Below are 25,728 nucleotides of genomic sequence, written 5' to 3' on the forward strand. Positions count from 1 at the left end.
TCCCCAGCCAGATTCATAGAATCATAGAATGCTTTGGGTTGGAAGAGACCTTTAGAGGTCATCTAGCCCAACTGCCCGGCAGTACACAGGGACAGCTTTAACTAGATCAGGTTGCTCAGAGCTCCATCCAACCTGACCTTGAATGTTGCCAGGGATGGGGCCTCTACCACCTCTCTGGGCAACGTGTTCCAGTGCCTCACCACCCTCATTGTAAAAAATTTCCTTCTTATGTCTAGTCTAAATCTATTCTTCTTTAGTTTAAAACCATTATTCCTTGTCCTGTCACAACAGGCCTTGCTAAAAAGATTGCCCCCATCTTTCCTATAGGCCCCCTTTAAGTACTGAAAGGCTGCAATAAGGTGCCCCCGCAGCCTTCTCTTCTCCAGGCTGAACACCCCCAACTCTCTCAGCCTGTCCTCATAGGAGAGGTGCTGCAGCCCTTAGATCATTTTTGTGGCCCTCTTCTGGACCCACTCCAACAGGTCCATGTCCTTCTTGTGCTGAGGGCTCCAGAGCTGGATGCAGTACTCCAGGTGAGGTCTCACCAGAGCAGAGAGGCAGAATCATCTCCCTCAACCTGCTGGCCATGCTTCTTCTAATGCAGCCCAGGATACGGTTGGCTTTCTGGGCTCCAAGCGCACATTGTTGGCTCATGTCCAGCTTTTCATCTACCAGTACCCCCAAGTCCTTCTCTGCAGGGCTGCTCTCAATCCCTTCATCCCCTAACCTGTACTGATATTGGGGGTTGCCCCGTCCCAGGTGCAAGACCTTGCATTTGGCCTTGTTGAACCTCATGAGGTTCACACAGGCCCACCTCTCCAGCTTGTCCAGGTCCCTCTAGATAACATCTCATCCTTCTGGTGTGTCAACTGCACCACTCAGCTTGGTGTCATCTGCAAACTTGCTGAGGGTGCACTTGATCCCACTGTCTGTGTCATTGATGAAGATGTTAAATAGCACCAGTCCCAGTACAGACCCCTGAGGGACTCCGCTTGTCACTGGTCTCCATGTGGACATCGAGCCATTGACCACGACCCAGGTGGGCTTTGGTTTTCCTAACCCTATCCCTACACACTTGGAAAGCAGCTCTGTGTTCCTCCTGGGTCACCTGCTCCTTCTTCCACCTCCTGTACACTTCCTTTTTATGACAGAGTTTAGTGAGGAGCTTCTTGTTCATCCATGCAGGCCTCCTGCTGCCTTTGCTTGATTTCCTGGTTGTCATGATGGACCATTCTTGAGCTTGGAGAAGATAATCCTTGAATAGCCACCAGCTGTCTTGGGGCCTTCTTTCTAGAGTTGTATCCCATGGGATTCTTCCAGGCAGACCCCCAGAGAGACCAGAGTCTTCTCTCCTGAAGTCCAGTGTTGTGATCTTGCTTTTTGCCCTGCTCCTTCCCTTCCACTGAACTCCACCATCTCATGGTCACTGCAGCCAAGGCAGGCTGCCACTGATCTTCACATCCCCAGACAGTCCTTCCATGTTTTTAAGTATCAGGTACAATAGAGTGCCTCAGAGATTGCTCCACAGTCACCTGTGTTAGGAAGTTGAGGAAGTTGTTATCAGTGTGTCCCAGGAATCTCCTGGATTGCATGTGCTGTGCTGTTGTCTCTCCAGCAAATACTGGGGTGGATAATGTCCCTCATGAGGACCAGGGCCCGTGAATATGAGGCTTCTTCCCGTTGTCTGAAGAAAGCCTCATCTACATCATCTTCCTGTAGACCACCTGATCTATAGCAGGCAGATGCAGCAATGTCCACTATGCTGGTCTGCCTGCTAACCCTGACCCATAAGTTCTTGACTGATCACCTACCCCAAAACAGAGCTCCATACATTCCAACTCCTCTCTCACATAAAAGGCAACACCCTATCGTCGCCTTCCTGGTCTTTCCTTCCAGAAGAGTGCATTTATGATTCTGGAGAAGGTATTCTGCAGGAGATTAGAAACAGGTCTTGGAGGTAGGTGCTTTTTGTGGCTGGAGTACTAGAAAATGTATGTTTTCTTACAAAACTAAAGTATGACTTACATCCTGTTAAATATCATCTTCTAAGAAAATATTTAGGTTGGTTTTAGGTGCAGACATAGAGGAGACAGAATGCTAATAATGAAAAATAGGTGTGAAAAAAGTTATCTACTGTATCTGCAACTAAATTTGTAAATGAGATTCCAGGAAATTTCACAGGTCACAGTAGGGTTTAAAATTATGGAACACTCTAAAATGGAGGATTTCAGAAAAGGCACTTTCACAGATAGCAATGCATCTTTTTGCTGAACTGTTAAAAGGTATTTATGGTTATGGCAACAATCCCTTGCCCACCTCTTTTTCAAGTGTGTGCCAGATACCTCACGTTTATTTCTTCACCTTTTAAATTTTTTTTAGTGTTACTCTATGTACTCTTCTTTCAGACACTCATTTTTATTCAAAGTCTCTATTTTATTAATAATTTCAGAGCTGTTTATCTTTTGTCCTGTTTTTCCCCCAGTTTTGATGTTGTCTTTATTTTTCCACAGTATGAGGAAAAATAACTTCTTATTTCTCTTGGGAAAAGATTTTGCTCCATTGCCTTTATATTTTCCTCTTAAACTTGAATTCTTTTTTTCTGAATTATTTTATTGTGTTGTTTCAGAATAATTAATTAGAAGAGTGGATATAAGACTAAGCATGCTAATTTTGCTTTAAAAATACGCTGTGTTCAGATGTACCTCTGTTATGCTATTGTGCTGTTACTTGACAGCTTTCAATGCCTAACTTGCATTGTAATGTAGTATTCAGTTACAGTCATACAGTGTGCCTAGCATTTTTCTTTTACAGTTATGTACCTCCTTTGGCTCTCTGATTTTAAAGATATGCAAGAAATTGTGCTTAGACAACTTTCATTTTTCTAGTGTGTAAGTAAAAATACTTTTTTTTGAAACAAGACTCTTGTCCTGACTGCTTTCTAACTGGCCTGACTTGTTTAATGCCAGCGTATCCTAGGTTTATTCGAATGCATTGACTAATTTACGTTCAGTGTTTCACAAGTCCATTACAGCTAGTGCACATCTCTGTTTGTGCATTCACACTGAGTATGTTCAGGATGATTCATCTTTTTTCTATTTAATATGGAACTTCTAATTGAGATGGTTGTGAAATGTCGAAATAATTTAATACTGATAAATTGGAGTTCTTTACCACCAAGATTATCTTATCAAGATTTTCACTGAATCTAGCTCTTGTGGAAATAGATAATGGAAATGTGCAAATTGTACTCAAAATTAAGAAACCTGTGTAGAGTAGAGCTTGGATAATTGTGCTGTTAAGTCAGTGCTTCTAGGCTGATTGTCTGTTACTTGGCAGGCGCTTTCTTAAAAACTGTGGGGAACAGTACCAAAGCAACTCCATGTCTCCAGATCCACTTGAGTCCTGTTTGTGTTCAATGTAAGGCATCTGAGACAGTGTAATTATGGTTAGTTAGTGACCATTGCTTAATATCAAAATACTAAATCTCAGCTAATATGAGTCAAAATGAGTCAATACTTTTAACAACATTTTTGTATTTCATATTTATATGCTTGGGAGAAATAAGATGCATAGCAAATATTAGGATGATATTTTGGGAACAATTTTGAAGAATTGTCCCTTCATTACCCTTTAACTGCTAAATCATCTTATTTAGTTTGTAATTCATTAATAAACTACAAACTGTTACCTAATTAACCTATTAGTTAAACACCTTTAAATTTACTTAGAATCATAGAATCATTTAGGTTGGAAAAGACCTTTAAGATCAAGTCCAACCATTAACCTAACACTATGAAGTCCACCACTGAACCTGTCCCTAAGCGCCACACCTACACATCTTTTAAATACCTCCAGGGATGGTGACTCAACCACTTCCCTGGGCAGCCTGTTCCAATGCTTAAAAACCCTTTCCCTGAAGACATTTTTCCTAATATTCCATCTAAACCTCCCCTGGTGCAGCTTGAGGCCATTTCCTCTTGTCCTGTTGTTTGTTACTTGGGACAAGAGACCAACACCCACCTTGCTACAGCGTCCTCTCAGGTAGTTGTAGAGAGTGATAAGGTCTCCTCTCAGCCTCCTCTTCTCCAGACTAACCCCAGTTCCCTCGGCTGCTCCTCATAAGACTTGTGCTCTAGACCCTTCACCAGCTTCGTTGCTCTTTGGAGACTTCTTCAATCTGTATTCAATTTTATTTATACATAGTACACATTTGGTGTTGGAACAGTTTGATCAGTTAAAATATATAGTTTGTCAAGTATTAAACAACTTTATTTCTATAAGTGTATTCTAATCTAAATCTTTAGATGTTAATTACACAAATCTAGCACTAGATGTTAATACATAACTAAGAAAAGCTCGTGACTTACATGTCAAAGTTAAATTTATTCATGCATTTTCTGTCAACTCGCTAACTTCATTATTAATTATGCTGTTAACATTTAGGCTCTTTTTACTTGTGTAAACTGCCAAAATTTTAATACGTAGGCAAAATACATAGCATCTTAATTTCAACAAATAGCTAGTGTTGTAAACTACTGCAAAGGTGCATAACATCTCATTTCTGTATAGCTCCTGATATTGGGAAAGCAGTTACAGTGGTAAAGTATTAGTTATTGCAGTGATCACAATAGAATATAACATAGCAACTTTATATTATCAAGGTTTTATAACTACCATCTGATTATGAGAAACTTTAAAGGATAAAATAGTGCTTAGGAGATGGAGGAGATAAGGAAGGTAAAAAGTCAGCTCTAATTATATACCAAAATAACTAGCGTGCTGTTCCATCTTTATTTTTTTTACTTCACATAAACATGTATTTTTATAAGGTCAAAGCAGTTTTCTAGTGTATATTCTTACACTGATTATTTTTGATTCTGCTTATAGATAACCATAGTGACACTAATTACTTTCAGTTACTTCAGTGTTACTGTTCTAAAAAAAACCAAAACCAAACCAAACAAAAAAACACAAACCAAAACAAAACAAAAAAACCACAAAGTTTTGCTGCTGAGACTTGTATAATTTTTTTCCTCATTAAAGGCTTAAGAGGTCCAGAACAGCATGTGACATTTAAAATAATCATGTACTTGAAGTACTGAGAACTCTTTTTTACTTTTCTTGGCTAAAGTTTTATCATTTAAAGAAAACTGATACTAATGAAAACTAGAACATCTGTTCTTAAACCTGAAGGATGTTGAGATAAAACAGACTTTCATAGTCGTATGCAATTCCTTAAAAATAAATCTATTACTTAAATGTATTGCTAGATAGACAATATTTTGGTTTTGGATATGCACTACAAATCTAAGCATCCTCAAGCAAATAATTGTTTAGGATGATCAACATTAATTTCCAGAAATAAATACCATAATGAAATTTAACTTAACATGTGAAAATGCAAGTCTGATTAATGCTTAAAAAATAACCCAAGATACTGTGATAAAGGACTGAGAGCAATTTTGACTTTCTTCATGTATTATAATATTTTTCTGTATATAAAGAATAATTTCAGCTAGTAATTCTGCACTTAATGTATTTACTTTTTATGTATGGAGAACAATACAAGTTCTTGTGCTAGGTTTTCAAAGGGCTGAGAGTATAGTCTGAGTTTTGAGATAAGTATATAGAAAGAAGTGAGTGTGTCATTGAAAAGTAAATTTCCATTCATCTGCTAGGTAGAGAGTTTGAAATAAGTCTAGGTAAGTTCAGGGGAGCTAAGAAGGAAAAAAGTAGTTTGAGCTCATAAGCAAAAAGTAATGAAAAATATTCTGGACCTCCCTAATATTCAAACTGTAACTGGAAAAGTAATTTTTATGTTTGAAGAGCCTTCTTGTTAGTGATAAAGAAGAAAGGGAGATAGCCATTTTCATCTTCATGAACTAAACCATAATTTCAGGCAGTGTTTCAGTTTGCTGCCTGCTTTTGTGGCACTGTTTTGTGAAATATTTTGTTTAAAACAAACAAAACCCCACACACACCAAAAAAAACCCCTAAAAAGCAGAAACAACTCTTTGTACTGTTTAAAAACTACTATTTAAAACTGCTAAGAAGATATTCTTATTATTACAGTTCTACAATAGTGTAGTTTTTGTAATTACTTTTGTAAGTAAGAAGATGCTTGATGCTTGTTTCCATTAAGGAATACTTAATCTCATGCTTTTTATTTTTATGTAGCAGTTGCAATTTTTGTTGACAGTTTTAATAGTGAGTTGTGCTAAACACTTTAGCTTGAACACAAGAAAATCTGTACTAGACTATTATTATATGTATATTATATATACATATTATGATTAGATTATGAAATTATCTGAATTATTTTGATCTCCTTTCTTCCTTCTTGAGTCTTCCAGTGTTTATCGGGTATTTTTCAATATTGTTGTCACTTCCATTGGATCTGCTTCATTCAGGAACTTCCCCCTTGTAAACAGAGACAAATGGAATTTTGGTCACTAGAGGAGAACAATTCCTGGGTTTCATATGGAGTGTGATCATTTCTCTGACACCTGGGAATTCCCTACCTGCACAGAATCCCCTGATGACCAGCCAGAAAGCAGCTGCATGCAGCTGGAGTGGTGAGAAGTTGTTTCAGTGAATGGGACTTGGATCCATTGCTTATGAAGATGCATTTTAGCCATGTATCACTTCACTGTAGTCAATGTGATTGTTTTAAGCTAGGTTAAGCAGGTCTTAGATATCCTATACCACTGTTGTTTACTAAAAATATGGTGACAGTGTTAACTGAGGAAAATTACTCAGTGCTTTATGGTATTCAGCCAAAAATACAGTGGACATCTCGCATTCAGGGAGAAGGAGGTTGTTGTAGCTATCCTGTAACAAAGGCTACAGGAGTAGTCTGAAGATATCTCATATTTCATATAATATTTTAATGAGATAGTTCTCACATGGATGAAGGTCTAGTGGCACTTGGCCCCCTTCTTACATCAAGGTTGTCTGTCTTTACTTGCACATTCTTTTGATAACTGAATATTGATTAAATAAAAATAGCTCTTTGAGACGTTGCAATTCCTGTGACAGTATTTCATAAACTTTCAACACATTCCTATTCTGTCACCACCAATTAAATTATCTTATCAGATACCAATCACTGCCATAGCTGATGAATCTTCCATTGCACAACAGAAACCCAATAGTATTTTTTAAGGAAGAAACAAATTTTTTATTTGTTTATTGATATTTTGTATTTTTAATCGCTGCTGCACTACTTTAGGTTTTTAAATGTGTCCTCCAGCCTTTTAAATACCTTTACATATGCTTAATAAATCTGCATGCATCCAGTTGAGGAAGGCTATATTCCAGCAGGATTTGCTTTCACTTTTTGAAAAGATGTTTTGAAAAGAGCCTTACTGTAAGCAATGTTTGTGCCCCTCTGAAGAGGGGAGCTGCTCAGAACAAGAACGAGTCTTAATCATGATTTTTCTCATCTGGATTAGCCAATTTGTGGGAGGTCTGACATAGTGTAAAATACCAAGAAGTTTCAAACAAAGTTAAAATACAGCTAAAGCTTTCCATCAAATTCAGTCCTAATGCTACAGCCTTTTAAAATCTATTTACATTTTAATTTGTCTTATACAACAAAGAAAGCGTGAGCTCGTTTCTGCATCCCTGCCAGCTGGCTTGTAGAAAGGAACCAAGGGACTCTGGAAAGGGGCAGCGTATGTATGGTCGTAGTTTGTAGAGTCAGAGGAAGTTGTGTCCAAATTAGAATGCCTTTGCTTCTCCCTTTCACTGTTTCAGCAACAGGAGGCTTCTTGCTGTTATTATTTTGTCCTACTCTTGATTTTTTGGGGGGGGGGGGAAGTGTGGTCTCTGTTCTTGCCTTTTTTTTTTTTTTTTTTTTTTTCCCCTTCTGTGGGGTTTTGGGTGGGGTTTTTTGTGGGGGGTGTTTTGTTTTGTTTTGTTCTTGAAACTGCAGCATATTGAATAGATTAAAGAAGGGAACTGTGGAGAGAGTTGCTGTTGTCCAAAGAAAAAATTTCAAAGATGAGAATCATGGTTTTACCATTGTTGGAGGGAAGGGGGCAGTGGGGAAGAATGTATTCTGGAAGCAATATAATGACAAAGTGAAAAAGATCTAGAGAGTGAATGGGTGTTAGATACAGTAATGGAAAAGTCAGTTGCTGCCTCAAAAGTATGCATGTGCAAGTCTTGGATGAGAGTGCAGCTCTCAAACTGAGACAATGGGAGAAGGAAAGACTCCTAAGATGACAAAAATTAAATTTTATCCATGTTAATTCTGTTCATGTCACTTTATCTCTGTTCCTTGTTTGGGTAGGAGAGAAGGTGCTAGGGGTTTTGGGGTGGGTTTTTTTCCCCAGTTCTTTCCTTGTTGAAGACTTTCTATAGTGGGAAAGTTCTTCTTTGCATATCCACGAACAGCTTCAACTGAAGTAAATAGAATTTTCAGCTGAAGGCCGGATTTGACTTAAATTTTTCTTCTGACCTTGTCCCCAACTTCGTGTTTCATCCTTCAATTAATACTCTGCTCTTTTGCTTTCAAAAAGACTGACTCCTGTTACAAAATAAATGGTATTGTTTCTCAAAGAATCTTTCTCACAGTTTCTTTTTTTAAGTCTTGATATCATCAAGAAGGAAATGGAGTGTGTAAAATAAATAAAACAGCCACATCACTGTTAAGAATCTTGAGTTTTATTCCTCTTAGAGTATCTTTTGAAAAGCACAGGCATATACGTATTTTTGTTGTTTTCACTATAGACTTAGAATTTTGAATATTTGTCTGTATGAATCCATTTGCCTTTTGTGGTCAATTTCTACAATAGTAACATTTTTTAAAAATGCATGAGATGACATAGCTTAATGATCTGTAGTTTTTAAAATCTAGCAGCTCTATGTGTTTTTCAATTTGCAATTAAATTTAAAAAAAAAAAAACCACCCAATTAAAACCCAACATTATAATAGCTTTTAGTTACCTATAAGTAACTTAATGCTGTATCAATCATTGCTGACTTTTTTCAGAATGTTACATCTCATGTGTTCTGACTTAATTAAAAAAAGTGTTGATTTTTTTTTTGTGATTTAAGAGACTTCTTTGCTTAGAGAAAGAGAATAGATCAACTATATCATCCTTTTAATAGATCGATTAGATTTTCCACCCGCCCTCCCCACCCCCCTGTAATGTAACTTTTCTCCTCTGGAGTAAGTAGTTTTGCTTTTAGTTCAATGACATCAGTGTTTCACAGTAAGTAAAATGGAGAAATTCCTTTTTTCTTCGGCTTGTATCTCCTTTCATTAGCTCACAAGTTAAAAAATAAATACATGCATGTTACAGTTTTCACATGGGAATGCTCTTTAGGTCTGTATCTAAGCTCCAAAGCAGGAGGGGTTTTTTGTGGTGGGTTTTTTGGTGCTTTTTTTTTTTTTTTTTTTTGTTACAAATACTGTACAACTGGAACTTCATAATGACAGGCAACTAGAGGTTGTGATCATATTTGATAATCAAGCCAAAGGTCTTAAACACAGACTTTAGGAACTAAACACTGTCATCTCTTTTTGTCTGTCTTATATGTTGCTTGCAAAGGTGGGAAGCAAGACTGTTTTTCTTCTGTCACATATGAGTTTAACATCTATTTATTTTTAAGAAGTGTGAGTTTAGTCGCCTCAGAGGTGGGAAGTGGTAAAAGAAATAACCAAAACCAGACTCCCACTCATCAAGCAACACAAAAATTGAATGGATTTTCAGGGGCCCATGTCAAATGTGCGCATACAAATACTTGCAATCTGGGAAACAAGCAGGAGGAGCTAGAGCTCCATGTGCAGAGGCTGAACTATGACATTGTTGAAATAACTGATGTGTTGCGGTACTTTGTGTGGCTGGATCTGTAGTATGGATGATGGATATCAACTCATTAAAAAGGCAGGGAAGAAGAAGAGGTGAGGTTGTCATAAAAATGAGCAGCTTCAGACCACGGAGCATAGGAGAGGACAGACCAGAGTTCAGGAGAGCAGACTGGTTTAGTTAGGTGATGAGAGAGCTGGCTGTCACTATGAGAGAGTTCTGTATCAGCTCAGAGACTGAGGAGAGTCTTTGATTATTGAAGAAGGACAAGAAGGATGATGTATGGATCCAAGCTTGCCAGCCTTTTGGTCCTTGGAAAAATCATGGCACAAGTGCTCTTGGCAGCCATTCCTGGGTGCATGAAGAAGGTGATTGGGAATAGCTAACATGGATTTACCAAAAGATAAATCATGTCTGACTAACCTGATTGCCTTCTGTGATGAAACACCTAGACTGTGGATGAGAGGAACGCAGTGGAAACTGTATATCTTGACCTCAACCTGGAGAAGAGAAGGCTTAGCAGGAACCTAATAGCGGATGTCCAATACCTACAAGGTTGTCAGAAGAATGGAGCTAGGCAGGCTCTGCAGAGATGCATAGCAGCAGGATGAATGGAAAAGGTCATAAATTGAAACATGGGAAGTTGCAACTTGGTATAAGGAAAAAAATATTTTTGTGATGAAGATAAGCATTGGAATGTTTTAGCCAGAGGGGTTGTGAAATCTCCATCCTTGGAGGTTTTCAAGGTCCGACTGGACAAGAATCTGAAAAATATGGTCTGAATTCAGTGTTGATCTTGCTTTCAGCAGGAGGTTCAACTAGATGACCTCCAGAGGTCCCTTCCAATCTGAATGATTGTGTGATTTTGTGATTTAATACTTTGGTCATAAACCGAGAAAAATAAATAGCCCACTCCCAGTCACTAAGGTCATAACTCAAATCCAGGGGATACTCCCCAGGCTGAATTATTTGGAATATTTTACTCCAATCTGGCCTACCTCCTTGCCAGCAAAAAGACATTAGCAATTAAGGGCAGGGCTAGGAATGCCTGAACCAAAAATCTGATTAATGCAGTATTTGAAATGTTACACTAATCAAAATATCAGTTACTGTAAACCTAAATCACTGTTGTGTGGAATATAACATTTTTGGTATTTTTGAATAGATCTGCCTTGTTAGAATAGGAGCTAATACTATGCAACGTATCTATGTTCTGTGTGAGGTTTTACAGTAAGCAAAATATAGTCATTCAGAATGTGGAACTGAATGACTAGTTCCCTAAGATACACAACAAGAAATGAGAAGGTGGTCTTATAATATCTGTGTATCTGTTATTTGGGTACCTTTTTCTGGACTGTGGGAGATGCTTCCTGCTAGTTGGAATTTTTCTGAGGTTAGGGAACAAACCCTTTCCTTCAGAAATCATAGCAGTGCTATTGTATCTTAAAATAAGGGAGAAGAAGTTAGTTCTCCTGCTTTCTTGATTTACTTTTTTGTTGTTTCTGGCAAATGTGTAGCTTGTGTCTCTTTGGATTGTTTGGGGTTTTTTGTGGTTGGTTTTTTTTTCTATGTGCTTAGATTATTTACAAATTTGTCAGGTATGTAAAACAAAGTTTACAATTTGATAGCAGTTCTCTGGTTGCAAGGAAAGTGTTGGAGTAAGGTGCAGATGCAGTTTGCATTATGGGTTGGGCAATATGGTCTGACAAGTGTTCATTTTCTATTTCATAAACCTCTTTTCAACAACAAGGTCAAGAGAAGCTTGTCCTCTACATCTTCAGCTGAGCAAGTCTATGTAAGGTGCTGCTGTTGTCGTCTTCAGTACCTGTTTTTCTTGGCATTTGTATTATCCCAAACTCCTTGACTTGCTGCTCAGTTTCCCAAACTGTTGTTCATTTCGTCCTCTGATATAAATTCTTGTCACCTTTCTAATGCAACAAATACAACAGCTTGATCAAAACATGATTATTTGTCTCTCTGGTTGTCCTGCAAGTTCTGTCATTTTTGTTCAACTTGCACATCATAGCCTTCATTCATTGTCTTCAGGAAACAAACAAGCATTTGTAGCCCTGAATAAATACAGCTGCCACTTTGTGTTGGAGCTGCTTTGCTTATACTGAGATGGGAAATAGCTGTTGATCAGCTGTTTTTCAGTTAGCATGTCTGATTTGGAATGTTTCTAGTGTTCCAAAATGTATTTACAAATTGGAAGAGGAGTTAAGATTGGAAGAGGTAAGCATTATCACCATTGTTTGCTTCCTGAGCTTTGTATCAAGAGGCAAACAAAGAAAATAGTTCAGATACTGAAAATTAAAAGGAGATTAAAATATGTAGCTTCTTTTTCTGTTTATATTTGTAGTAAATAGGATTGTTTACATTATACTTCAGCTTATTTTCTATACTGCAAAAACAAGGAAGGAAGAAAACAATTTGTCCTTTTATTACATTGGAAAAATATCAAAGGTATATTAATCTTAAAGTCTTGACATACAATGATGCCATGAGTTGTTACTCTATATCTTCTAGAATTAAATCTTAGAAAGTTTTTATTTATGCTTAAGTGGAATTTCTGCTGGCATGCTTTTGAAGCTATTGGACTGAGTGTCAAGTTTCTTTTGTAGTTGTCTTGGGTTATTGAACATACATGAAAAGACTAAAGCTATCCTCTAGGAATGTGCCATGAATATCATTATGTGTTATGAATACAAGTGTTATGTACAACTCTATAAAATTCAGTATGCATTATTTCAATTAGTTATATTTCTAAAACATATGTTGATGACTTCTCAAAGGTTAACAAAGCTGCAGATGGAAATGTTACTGATTTTTGGCACAGAAGGTATCTTCAGTTCAATTATAGTTTTGTTAATATAAATGGTGGTTTTGATTATATTCACTCTGAGGTTTGAAGGTTCATATGTTTGAAACTAGGAATAAAAGGTTGTATCCAGAATAAATATTGGAAAACAGCATATATGCTGTAGTGAACTGTAGGCAATGGGTCCTTTGGAAGACTTCAGCTGTGATAGGTCCGCAAGTATGCAGCACTCCACTGTTGTTTGCTTTGTAATACAATAGCAAGTTCTTTTTAGTACTTTCTGTGGAAAAGTTGTGAGGAAAAACAAGTAGCGTCATGATTAATACCTAGTCGATTAGGGCTTGGTAAATATGATTGTGGTTCACAGAATGGTTGAGGTTGGAAGGGACCTCTGGAGATCATCTACTCCAATGCCCCTGCTCAAGCAGGGCTACCTAGAGCCAGTTGCCCCGGACCATGTCCAGACGGCTTTTGAATATCTCAAAAGAAGGGAGACTCAGCCACCCTCTCTGGACAACCTGTGCCAGTGCTTGATCATCCTCACAGTAAAAAAGTGTTTCCTGATGTTCAGAGGACCCTCCTACGTTTCAGTTTGGGTCCATTGCCTGTGGTCCTGTCACTGGGTACCACTGAAAAAAGCCTGGCTCTGTCCTCTTCGCACCCTTCCTTCAGGTATTTATATACATTGATAAGATCCCCCTGAGCCTTCTCATCTCCAGGCTAAACAGTTCCATCTCTCTCCTCATGTGAAAGATACTCCAGTCCCGTCATCATCCTTGTGATCCTTTGTTGGACTCTCTCCAGTATAGAATCATAGAATCATTTAGGTTGGAAAAGACCTTTAAGATCATCCAGTCCAACCATTGACCTAACACTACCAAGTCCACCACTAAACCAATTAAGGGTAGAGTAGTAAGTTCATGTTTCCTGGCGTGGTGGCTGGATTATTTTTTAATGAAAGTAAAAACTAGGAATCATTAAGGTTGGAAATGACCTCTAAGATCATCAGTCCAACCATCAACCCAACAGCACCATGCCCACTAAACCATGTCCCAGAGTGCCACGTCTACCCGTTTTTTGAACACTTTTAGTGATGGTGACTCCACCACCTCTCTGGGCAGCCTGTTCCAATGCCTGACCACTCTTTCCATGAAGAAATTCTTCCTAATATCCAATCTAAACCTCCCCTGGTGCAGCTTGAGCCCATTTCCTCTTGTCCTATCGGTAACTACTTGGGAGAAGAGACCAACACCCACCTCACTACAACCTCCTTTCAGGTAGTTGTAGAGAGCCATAAGGTCTCCCGTCAGCCTCCTCTTCTCTAGGCTAAACAACCCCAGTTCCCTCAGCTGCTCCTCATAAGACTTGTGCTCTAGACCCTTCACCAGCTTCGTTGCCCTTCTCTGGACATGCTCCAGCACCTCAATGTCTTTCTTGTACTGAGAGGCCCAAAACTGGACACAGTATTTGAGATGCAGCCTCACCAGTGCTGAGTACAGGGGGACATCACTTCCTTAGTCCTGCTGGCCACACTATTCCTGATACAGGCCAGGATGCTGTTGGCCTTCTTGGCCACCTGGGCACACTGCTGGCTCATGTTCAGCCGGCTGTCAACCAGCACCTCCAGGGCCTTTTCATCCAGGCAGCTTTCCAGCCACTCTTCCCCAAGCCTGTAGCGTTGCATGGGGTTGTTGTGACCAAAGTGCAGGACCTGGCACTTGGCCTTGTTGAACCTCATACAGTTGGCCTCAGGCCATCGATCCAGCCTGTCCAGATCCCTCCATAGCGCCTTCCTATCCTCCAGCAGATCGACACTCCCACCCAACTTGGTGTCATCTGCAAACTTACTGAGGGTGCACTCAATCCCCTCATCCAGATCATTGATAAAGATATTGAACAAGACTGGCCCCAGAGCAGAGCCCTGGGAAACACCACGTGTGACCGGTTGCCAACTGGATTTAACTCCATTCATCACAACTCTCTGGGCTCGGCCACCCAGCCAGTTTTTTACGTGGAGAAGAGTACACCTGCCTAAGCCATGAGCCCCCAGCTTCCCAAGGAGAATGCTACGGGAGACTGGGTCAAAAGCTTTACTAAAGTCCAGGTAGATGACGTACACAGCCTCTCCCTCATCCACTAAGCGGGTCACCTGGTCATAGAAGGAGATCAGGTTGGTCAAGCAGGACCTGCCTTTCATGAACCCATGCTGGCTGGGCCTGATCCCCTGGTTGACCTGCACACGCCTGTTGAGCGCACTCGGGATGCACTGCTCCATAATATTCCCCTGTACCGAGGTCAGGCTGACAGGCCTGTGGTTCGCTGGATCCTCCTTCCGGCCCTTCTTGTAGATGGGTGTCACATTGGCAAGCCTCCAGTCGTCTGGGACCTCCCCTGTTAACCAGGACTGCTGATAGATGATGGAAAGTGGTTTGGCAAGCTCCTCCACCAGCTCCCTCAGTACTCTCGGGTGGATCCCATCTGGCCCCATAGACTTGTGAGCATCCAGGTGGCATAGCAGGTCATTAACTGCTTCCTCCTGGATTATGGGGGCTTCATTCTGCTCCCCATCCCAGTCTTCTAGCTCAGGGGGCTGGGTACCCTGGGGATAACTGTTTTGGCTATTAAAGACTGAGGCAAAGAAGGCATTAATACCTCAGCCTTTTCCTCATCCTTGGTGGCAATGTTGCCCCCCACATCTAATAAAGGATGGAGATTCTCCTTGGCTGTCTTTTTGTTGTTAATGTATTTGTAAAAATATTTTTTATTCTCTCTTACAGTGTCCAGATTGAGTTCTAGCTGGGCTTTTGCCTTTCTAATTCTCTCTCTGCATGACCTAACGAGATCCCTGTACTCTTCTTGAGTTGCCTGCCCCTTCTTCCAAAGGTGGTAAACTCTCCTTTTTTTCCTGAGTCCCAGCAAAAGCTCCCTGTACAGCCAGGCCAGTCGTCTTCCCCGCTGGTTCATCTTACAGCACACGGGGACAGCCTGGTCCTGTGCCTTTAAGACTTCCTTCGTGTATGTCTGTGTGTTTTTTGTACTGGGGAGCCAGAGCTTGACACAGTACTCCAGGTGTGGCCTCACCAGTGCTGAGTAGAGGGGAAGAATCACCTCCCTTGATCTGCGGGCAACAGTTTACCTAATGCAGCTCAGGATATCCTTGGTTGCCTTTGCAGTGAAGGTATATTGCTGGCTCGTGTTCGTCGTCTTGTCCACTGAGACCCCTCAGGTCTTTTTCTGCAAAGCTGCTTTCCAAATGGGTGGCCCCTAGCATATACTGGTGCATGGAGTTGTTCCTCCCCAGGTGCAGGGCTTTGCCCTTCTCCTTGTTGAACTTCACGAGGTTCCTGCCAGGCCAATTCTGCAGCCTGCTGAGTCCCTCTGGATGGCAGCTTGGCCCTCTGGCATATCAGGCACTCCACCCAGTTTTGTGTCATCTGCAAACTTGCTGAAGATACACTCTGCCCTATTATCCAGATCATTAACGACAATAGTAAACAGGATCAGACCCAGCATTTATCCCTGGCGTACACTGCTAGTTTCTGGCCTCCAGCTATAGACTTTGTGCCACTGATCGCCACCTTCTGGGCCTGGCAGTTTAGCCAGTTTTTAATCCACCTCACTTTCTTCTTATCCAGCCCATGTGTCAACAGCTTCTCTATGAGGATCTTACAGGAGACATTGTCTACCTAAATACCAGTAAGGCCTTTGACAATGTCCACTGCTTTCCTCTTGTCTACCAAGCCAGTCATTTCACCACAGAAAGTGATCAGGTTGGTCAAGCATGGCTTCCCCTTGGTGAATATTTTAATATTAAGTTAATATAAGTTAATATTAAGTTAATATAAGTTAATATTTTGTTCTTTATGAACAGTGGTGGAATTTAATCTGAAGACTGATGCTCTTGAGATATAAAAGACATGAAAATGTCCTAATGAAGATAAGAATTCCTTTCATTACTTACTGTGTTGTTTAATGGAAGCATTCTCTTCTGTCAGTTTCCCTAGGATTGTTCTCCTGTTTGCTCTTTCTTCTTTGCTTTCTTTGCTACTATGTCCCATCATTTAGATTATGTGGGGAAGTAGGAAAGCATCAGTGGCATAAGATGCCCTGGCACAGTTGTAGCTCTATCCCAAAAAAGTAACTATATAATGCTTTAGAAACCTGGAAGCAGTCAGACAAGGCTTCCTGAGCTAAATGTACTGTGCTATTTACCAATATCATACAGTTTTGCTAGCAAAATGCACATTAATACTAAGAACGCAGTATTAATTAACAGATTGTTCTGCATGTGAGTTAGCTCTTGTTTTTCTTGTTTAACGTCCTCCTCAGTGGAAAGTCTCTGTATTTACATCCTGTAGAATAAATTAACAGATATAAACTGTAGTTGTTCTTAACACAGTATTAATGTCTTAAATGTGACAGGGTAGAGATCCATGTTATACACTGCAAATATTTGAAGAGTTTAGTTACATGTGGTATGGGAACTCTAATTATGTTTCAGTTTTGGGTATGTACAGGCTCTTCCATACTATTTCCTTTACATAGTTTTTCGCATTTATCAGTATAATGTCTCCCAGCAGACTGGTCCATTCACGCTTACTCAGCTCTGGCTCAGCTCAGTTCTAACGCAGCAGGAAATGTCCTCACTACTACATTAGGAAGTTGCTCATGAAAGTTTGTTCGCTACCTCACTTCATTATTCACTTCAAAGTCTTCTACTGTTGTATAGTCTAGGTAGCAATGATATTTACTTGTATAAAATAAATGATAGTATCTCCTTGGTTCCTGTGGTGAGCTTAAGGTTGTGCATACTGCATGTTCATTTGGTTATATAGGGAAATCTGAAATCTTTCTTTCTTTCCTGTAAAAATGTTTGTCCCTATCTTTAGGTCCTCAGCTGTATCTTTCACTAGGATGTTTGGTGATATGACCAAAGTGAAATTACTTTCTTTTCTGTAGACCTGGAGGCAATCCTGTGTCTTAGTTCTGGAGAGCTCACACTCTTATTTCACATGAACAGAAATAGTGACCAATCTTATATACAATAGCACACTCTAGTGTGTATATTAATTAGCCATTATGGACTGGTTCTCATCATGTTTAACTCAGTTTTTCAGTGATTTATTTTCTGTTGTATCCAGTAGTATGATTTTTTCTCTATACTTGGGTGAATTGGAAGAAATGTGTATCTTCAAATGAGAAGTTACCTGTTTCTTAACAGAATCATTATGATACTAAATTTTACTTACTGTTTTTTAAAATGATGCTTTGAAAGAAAAAGAAGAGCTAATGGTTTTTGTGGAGAGGAAAATCTTGATGAAATGGAGGAATTGAGTCTATTGTGAAGAGTCTTAATGATTTATAATTGTATACAGCAAAACTGTGTAAGATGGATTTGAAATTGGTCTTCTAATTTGGTTGCCTGCAGGGAACTACAGTTTGCCTTTTTGTATTAGGACAGAAATTAGGAGGGAAAAGAGTATATAGCTTTCTAAGATGTTGGCTTGGACTTGCAGATAATTCTGAAAATACAACAGCCTTACAGAGGATCGACAGTCAGCATCAACTCATAACTGGCTTGTGTGTCATATGTAATAATATACAACTCTTAATGGGTATTACAGAAACATTTCTTCAGTTAAAATATGGGTGCTTTGTTTTAACTTACCGTTTTATGGGCATGCTTTACTGATTTTTTTTTTTTTTTTTTTAAACAGGGTTTATCAGTAAGTAATGTAAAATGTAAAAAGCACAATAGTATTAGCTGACCCCGAATACAGGATTTTATTTTATGGATCGTATTTGATTATTTGTAAAAGTGGGCAAAAATTTGGGATCTTTTCCTGAATTGATTTTATTTCTTCTATCATTTTTTCCCACGTATAAATGTGATCTCGTAGTGCTTCTTTGCAGTAGTGGCTTTTGCTTTATTTGTGTATTACTGCTCTGATCTTTTTTAATGTTATAAATTGTGATTATTGATAACCTAATAAAAAAAGAGGAAGAATTAAATTAAATTTCTTTTGCTCTGATCACAAGGGAAAAAAAAATACCTGTGGAGAAAATGTCATAAATTCAATAGTCATGATATAAATTAATTTCTTCAGTTATTTTAAAAACTTTGGATTTTTTTTTTGTGTTAGTTATGCCTGCTATAGAACTGGGACTGTGAAATTATTATGGTGTTTACTGTTGTGGGCTGATTATTATCAAAAGGTACTTTGATATGTAGCCATTTGCTTCCTTTTCAGATGGCTGTGTTTGGTCCTGAACATGAGCCAGCAGTGTGCCCAGGTGGCCAAGAAGGCCAACATCATCCTGGCCTGTATCAGGAATACTGTGGCCAGCAGGAGCAGGGAGGTGATTGTGCCCCTGTACTCAGCACTGGTGAGGCCGCACCTGGAATACTGTGTCCAGTTTTGGGCCTCTCAGTACAAGAAAGACATTGAGGTGCTGGAGCGCGTTCAGAGAAGGGCAGCAAAGCTGGTGAAGGGTCTAGAGCACAGGCCTTATGAGGAGCAGCTGAGGGAACTGGGGTTGTTTAGCCTAGAGAAGAGGAGGCTGAGGGGAGACCTTATGGCTCTCTACAACTACCTGAAAGGAGGTTGTAGTGAGGTGGGTGTTGGTCTCTTCTCCCAAGTAGCTAGCGATAGGATGAGAGGAAATGGCCTCAAGCTGCATCAGGGGAGGTTTAGGTTGGAAATTAGGAAAAACTTCTTCATGGAAAGGGTGGTCAAGCATTGGAACAGTCTGCCCAGAGAGGTGGTGGAGTCACCATCCCTGGAAGTGTTCAAAAAACAGGTAGATGTGGCACTTGGGGATATGGTTTAGTCTAGTCTGCCCTTGATTGGTTTAGTGTGGACTTGGTAGTGTAGGTTAATGGTTGGACTGGATGATCTTAAAGGTCTTTTCCAACCTAAACGATTCTATGATTCTATGATTCTAATTTGCAATATCAAGTCACTTTTTTGATGCTGTTTTTGATACATGTTACGAGAACTGACACAAAATAATTTTTCTAAGCACCCACTTTTGATAATAAGAATTGCAGTTGCTTTGAATTAGATGAGAAGAAAGTGAGATAGCGAGTAGCTTTTTCTTCCCCTCTTGTATATGCTTTCACTTACTGATGTTACAATATGTGTGACATGCAGGCATGCCAGAGTGGAAGGTTAGTAGGGAATATGTGCAGAGCCTGTGAGTGGCATGCACTTTTCCCCAACAATTCAAGACAGTCTGCCTCTTAAAAAGTTAGCAGAACAATATATCAATTTCAGGGTAAGTAAATGTAATGAAATAAAATAAGTTTGAGGTCTTTAAGCTCTCTTCTTCCCCCATCAGATCTCACAAATCCTCTTACTGAGGATCTTAATATACTACTCTGTTGAGAGGTATTACCCTTATACTTCCCAGTATGTGGAAACACATGCCCTGCATTTCTGTCGAAATGCTGGATGTTAACAAAGAACCCTGTCTAAGCTGTTTGTGCTAATGATGGTTCACTTAAAACTTAAAAAAAAAATATTTAGGAGGCAATTCAGTTAAAAGATCTAAAAGAAGTGCTAATGCAATTGGCAGGCAGTGACAAGCAGCTGGATGGCGGGTGGTCAATAACCTTTCCTGCTGTCACCCCCGCTTCAGAAGGCTTCTCTGCCCAGTGGCATCTTTGGGAACTGCAACTCTCAGAAGTTCAACAGGTATTTGGATCCATCTGCCTCTACAGTGGTTTGATTCACAGGGGTCTAACAAAAGAAAAGGAGAGTCTGGAGTCACTTGGATTTTAGATTCTAAGAAAACTTTCGAAGTTTGATCTCATTTTGTCAATCCTTATTATTCGAGTTTTATTTGATGTATTTCTGAAGGCACACACATTTGGTAGCATTAAAGCATATATTCTTATGCATAAATTGTTCACAATGACATGTTTCCTCATGTAAGAGTCACAAAATGGAAAATATTGAAACATTGATAACCACTGAGCAATGAATTGCCTGTTACTTTCATACTGTGTCCATGCAGAATGCCTCATGCTCTCTGAAATTATTGTCAAGATTTTGATCACAAAATAAAGTAAACCCCTCTGTCTTCCAAGTTTATTTACTGTCAGCATTCTGATGTGAGATTCTGTCCATCACAAGGCACAAGGGGAGAGGGTGAAAGTCCTCTGAAGATGATTTTACTGAAGTTTCAAACTTCTGAACTCATGTTTGATTCCTTTCTTAAAAGCATTTAATACTTAAAGGAAGGAGACAACAATGTTCTTTAAAAACCTTTCCGAAGTCATGCAAACCATGCAGGAGAATTCTACAAGAGCCAGAAAGCACAAAATTCTTCTCTCCTTGATAGGAGATCTGAATATTACATTTTAATTTCAGGTCTACACCATTCAGAACTTTTCATAGTGCTTCCCTTTTCTTTCTTACAAGCAGAGTAATAATTCTAACAGTAGTTATATCAATTCATTAAACTCATTTTCCTATGGAAAGTACACATTTTATTGAGGATTTGTGAAGAACTGACATGACCATTGTTCATCAAATGAGTATGCTGCTGTTCTTGCAGTGTGTCTGTTGTGTTCAAAGCCAAATCGTGAAACTCAGGAACTTTGATATATCTTTATTGTTAGATAGTAAATCAATGCATATACTTCCAAAATATGTTACTTAAGGACAAGACCCACAGTCACTTTATCAGATATTACAAGGACCAAGCACACATTCCTTTGAGTGATGTATCTGTAAGATTTTGAAACAGTATTTTATTTCAGAAGAAAAGGCCAGCCATCCTCAAAAGAATTTAAATTCACCCTTACAAGCAAAAAGAAATAAATTTACAGGCCTGCTGTCTTAGCTGAAAAATCTTGCAAATAGACACAGAAAAAAGGCAGTGTAGTGTTCATCTGACTGGATTAAGCCCTTACTTGGAGGGAGCATTGCGATGTGACCTTAAACTTTTTGTCTATGTGCTTGTAATAATGCCCTTCCATTCTCTCTTCTACCTCTGTTGTAGAAATGGATTGCTAGTCCTGACTCAAGCAAAACTGATGCCTTACTATTAGTTCTTTCCTAATGACCTTTTCCTTTACTTTAGGAGATATTTTAAGAAAGTTAGTACTCTAAAATGTGCTGGATGGAATCTTCATGTTGGTAGTTATACCTTGGTGTTGATGTTTCAACTTGTGATATCAGTTTGCATTTAGTGTATGACTTTTAACAAGTCACTAATACTGAAAAACTTGAGAGATCTATTGTAAGAGGACAAACTGCATTTGTTGCTTTGTGTCCTGATTTGCCTGGTAATGCTAGTGAGAAGCACTGTACTTTTTACCAGAATGAAATATGTTACTTCCTCGTTCAACATGCTTGATTCACTATGTCTCATTGTTGCGTTCAAGGTAGCTCTGACAGATCTTAGCTGGAAATCTTACTGGTTTAACTCTTCTCATTTAAAGGCTTTCCTCAACACGGAATGCTTTCTCTTTAGTTTTGGTTTTGTTGGTTTGGTTTTTTTCAGCTAAAATAATTAATTACTATTAACTTCCTCTTTCTATGTAATTCTTTTTTCATATTGTGAATCCAGGATATGCTACTATAGTAATTACTTTTTTTTAATTTTTTTTCCCCCATGTTCACCTTTCACAGGGAACTTGTTTGTTCATGATTTGTGAAGTTTTGGAGTTAAGCACTGCACTACATTTTTTCCCCCTTATACCAATTCTGTAGTTTTGTACTGTAAAAATATTTCTAGCTCAGCACTTTGGGTTTTTTTTTTTTAACATATATAACATCTGAGTTTAGCTAGTTTGTGGTGTCAGTAATACCTGTGCATCACAATGTGATTAAACTGATGTACCCAGATGTTGTGCATTGTTATCTGATGTAGTAGTTTATTTACAGTTCAAAATATTTCCATCTTCAATTCTTCTGCTTCATATCAGTTGTTCTTGTAGGGCTTCACAAAAAAACCAGTTCTATTCAAGAGAATCTTGAATATTTGGGCCAACGATAAAAAGTTGGCATAGCTATAATTTCAAAAGTTTTGCTAAGATGGGACTTTCAGGAGAAAGGAACTGAATAGCAGCAAAAACCTCTAATCAAATATGGAATTACAGACAGATTAATTTATCTTTAATGGTGTTATATGGCCTTTCATAATAAGATTGAACATGCTTAGTTAGACAACAGGTTTTGCTTATTTCAAACATACAGATCTTAGAAAACACAGAATTGCATTATTTAATTTCAACTTGAATTCCATCCAAAAAGCAATAAATATGTAGTGTAAGTTGTGTATGGTTTTGCCTGTAATCACTGCAAGGTAAGATTTGTGATGAATGTCTGTCTGCTTTCTGCACCAGTTTTCCAAGTTGATTTAAAGGACCTATGACCTGCTGTACTAGCTGATTTAAGAACAGATCCCCGAAGCATAGAATGAGAGAGGAGGGAAACTTTTTCATCATCTTACTAATTGGTGATTTGAAAAAGCGATGCTCCTCATCAATAAGAGTGAATGCTGATGAGAGCCTAATGAGGTGTTCACATTGCAGACTCAGATAGCAAACTACAGGCAAGCATTTTTATATAAAGGCAAAAACATTAGAATTTTCCTGTCTATGTTGTTTTTACATAATACTGTGAATAAAATAAAAACTAAACAGTAGAGCTTTATTTGAAAAACATATTCGGTATGTTTTATGCAAGAACACTTCCCTGGGAACCTTAAGAATAAAAAAAAAGATAAAAAAGGAGCTATGTAATGAGTAGGAGAAGGGTGTGTTCTTCTGAGGAAGCTACATCTAATACTAGTCCATTTCAACATTTTTATTAATATAGGCAGTAAATAACACTGAGTGATTTGAAAGTCCTGCCATCCACAGGTATACCAGGAAACCAGAAAAATCAGAGGAACAAAGAAAATTTAAAAAAAATTTGGAGAACCGTTTAGAATTATATGGGGACTAATAAAGTAAAATTAAGAAATAAAGAAAAATAAGTTTAAGACTAGGACCAACTTGAATTAAGCATATGTATAATATCTAAAGAGCCAAGATGTGTGCATTTCTTCATGAAAGATACCAAAAAATGAGGAAAATAATTGGTCTTTACTCTCCTAATTAAAATTCTTATGTTGGGTGCCTATGTTGTATATAATCTTTCCATGTTTTTGTACAGGAAAAGCATAAGCAGGAGTTAGAAGACATGAGAAAAGCTGGACACGAAGCCTTGAGTATTATTGTTGAGGAATTCAAGGTAAATGAGTTACCAGGATAACACAATTTACAAATAATATTATTGTAATAGTATATAAGAAGTGTGCACTACAGGCAGTCTTCTTTAGTACTGCTTATTCTGGTTTCTCAACATCTTTCACCTTAAGACTGTCTTTTCTGTTGCTTCCAATTTAGACTGTTTGGCCTGAAATTTTGCATGACATGTTTTCTCACTCTGCACTTTGGGAAACTTCAGATAAAGTAGGTTAGCCGTTTTTAGTAATGGAACTTAAAACCAGAACAAAACAAAAATGCTTAGTCAATTGTGGTAGACTTTGGGTTTGATTATCTATCACATACCCATATTCTGGACCTCCTCAGTCTCAACAAACTGCACTTGCACGAAAGCAGCCTCACAGAGCAATTCAGGAGGTTTTTGTCTACACAGCACTAAGAAGGAGTTTAGGATTGAATAAGGCTGAATCTGAAATTCTTCTCTCATGTTGTTCCTAGTTCCTCTCAGCTGGTAAGATGAAAGAACTGGATGTTACCATGAAGGATAAATCTGTGTCTTTTGTACTGTTATGGAAACTTTCCAGTAAGAAATGCACAGAGGACAAAAACTGAATCAAGTTAGAAGGAGTAGGTGAAGCTAAGAATTCTAATTAGACTTAAAGAGGTAAAGAAGATCTGATGGGGAAAAAAAAACCTGATAGTGGGGCATGGAAAAGAAGGCTGTTATTGAGAATGAGAAGGGAGACATGAGACCTGGTAGGCAGTTGTGAGCTTGGAACACAAATCTGGCAATGTAGTGAAGGGGAAATTCAAATTGTAACTGCTCAGCAACAGTAATTCATGACCAAGGAATGATCTGCCATGGACAGCAAGAAGGCCAAACTGTAGAATGGTTTAAACCTGTCTCTGGCATTCCTGCTTCCAGCAAAAGGACTCCATGTAAGGGAGTGAGGTTTCCCCTGGTAATGAGCTAAGAAATGTTGCAGTGTTGTCTTGTAGCAATCCATCCTGGAATGTGAGTGCTCAGGAGCCACTTTTGGTAAACAGAGCTGACTCTGGGGGATGAACTCAGCATGGGGCTAAGGTACCCCATGCTGATGCTCACATGATCAGTGCTGGTGCAAGTATATATAAGGAATTGTCTCATGTTGCATCTTTGCAGACTCCTTGTAGAACTACTTATGGAGGTAAGACTGTCCATTCCATTGTTCATTAAATCTTTTTATGTGTAAGCACAATCATGTTTAATTTGCCTCAAGGGGTACGATAAAAATTCCCCAACATTAGTTAGGGTTGGAATGGAACTGGCAAGGTAAAAAGGATAGGATTGAGGTTGCGTTTTGTGATTCAGGTAATAAGCTGAAAGCTTGAGTCTAGGACCTGCTGGTCAAGCAGCCTGCAATATTTTGTTCGGGAGGGTAGGTGGGTTGGTTGGTTTGTTTTCAGCAAATACCCAAAACTTACTTGCAATGTATGTTTCTTTCTGGTGGTGTCAGGATCTGCAGCTTCAGGAGAGCTATCTGCTGGATTCAAAGTCTGCTGCAAAATTTGTGATGTTATTGTTATGCAAGACTGTTTTTTAAATTAGGTTCTATGGGGCTTGTAGACTCTGTTCCTCGCATGTAGGGTAGGCCTACCGAGTTCCAAGTCTGAGAGAGCACCACTCTGTAGGGGACCTGATGGTGCTTTTAGGACCCTCTGCTTGAAGGCAGCCCATGTCATAGGCTGCAGAAAAAGTATAAAGTAATTCTAGTCATCATACATGTTTGCAACAACTCATAATAAGAAAGCTTATTAATAATTGCTAACAACTGTTAGTAGTGTTCTAGCTAATATTGAAATATTGGTAATTGCTGTGCTTAGAAGAT

The 25,728-nt window shown here is 38.8% G+C and overlaps 1 protein-coding gene across 1 annotated transcript in view; it reads left to right on the forward strand.

Annotated features, from left to right (window-relative positions):
• CCDC91 (coiled-coil domain containing 91) overlaps nt 1-25,728 on the forward strand; it is a 133,314-nt gene that overhangs the window by 24,629 nt on the left and 82,957 nt on the right. The window contains exon 6 of the mRNA XM_075707682.1: nt 23,808-23,885. Coding sequence (XP_075563797.1) covers nt 23,808-23,885 — 78 coding nt within the window. The remainder of the gene's footprint in view (nt 1-23,807; nt 23,886-25,728) is intronic.

The sequence above is a fragment of the Pelecanus crispus genome, chromosome 1, assembly GCF_030463565.1.
Source record: "Pelecanus crispus isolate bPelCri1 chromosome 1, bPelCri1.pri, whole genome shotgun sequence".
NCBI lineage: Eukaryota > Metazoa > Chordata > Aves > Pelecaniformes > Pelecanidae > Pelecanus > Pelecanus crispus.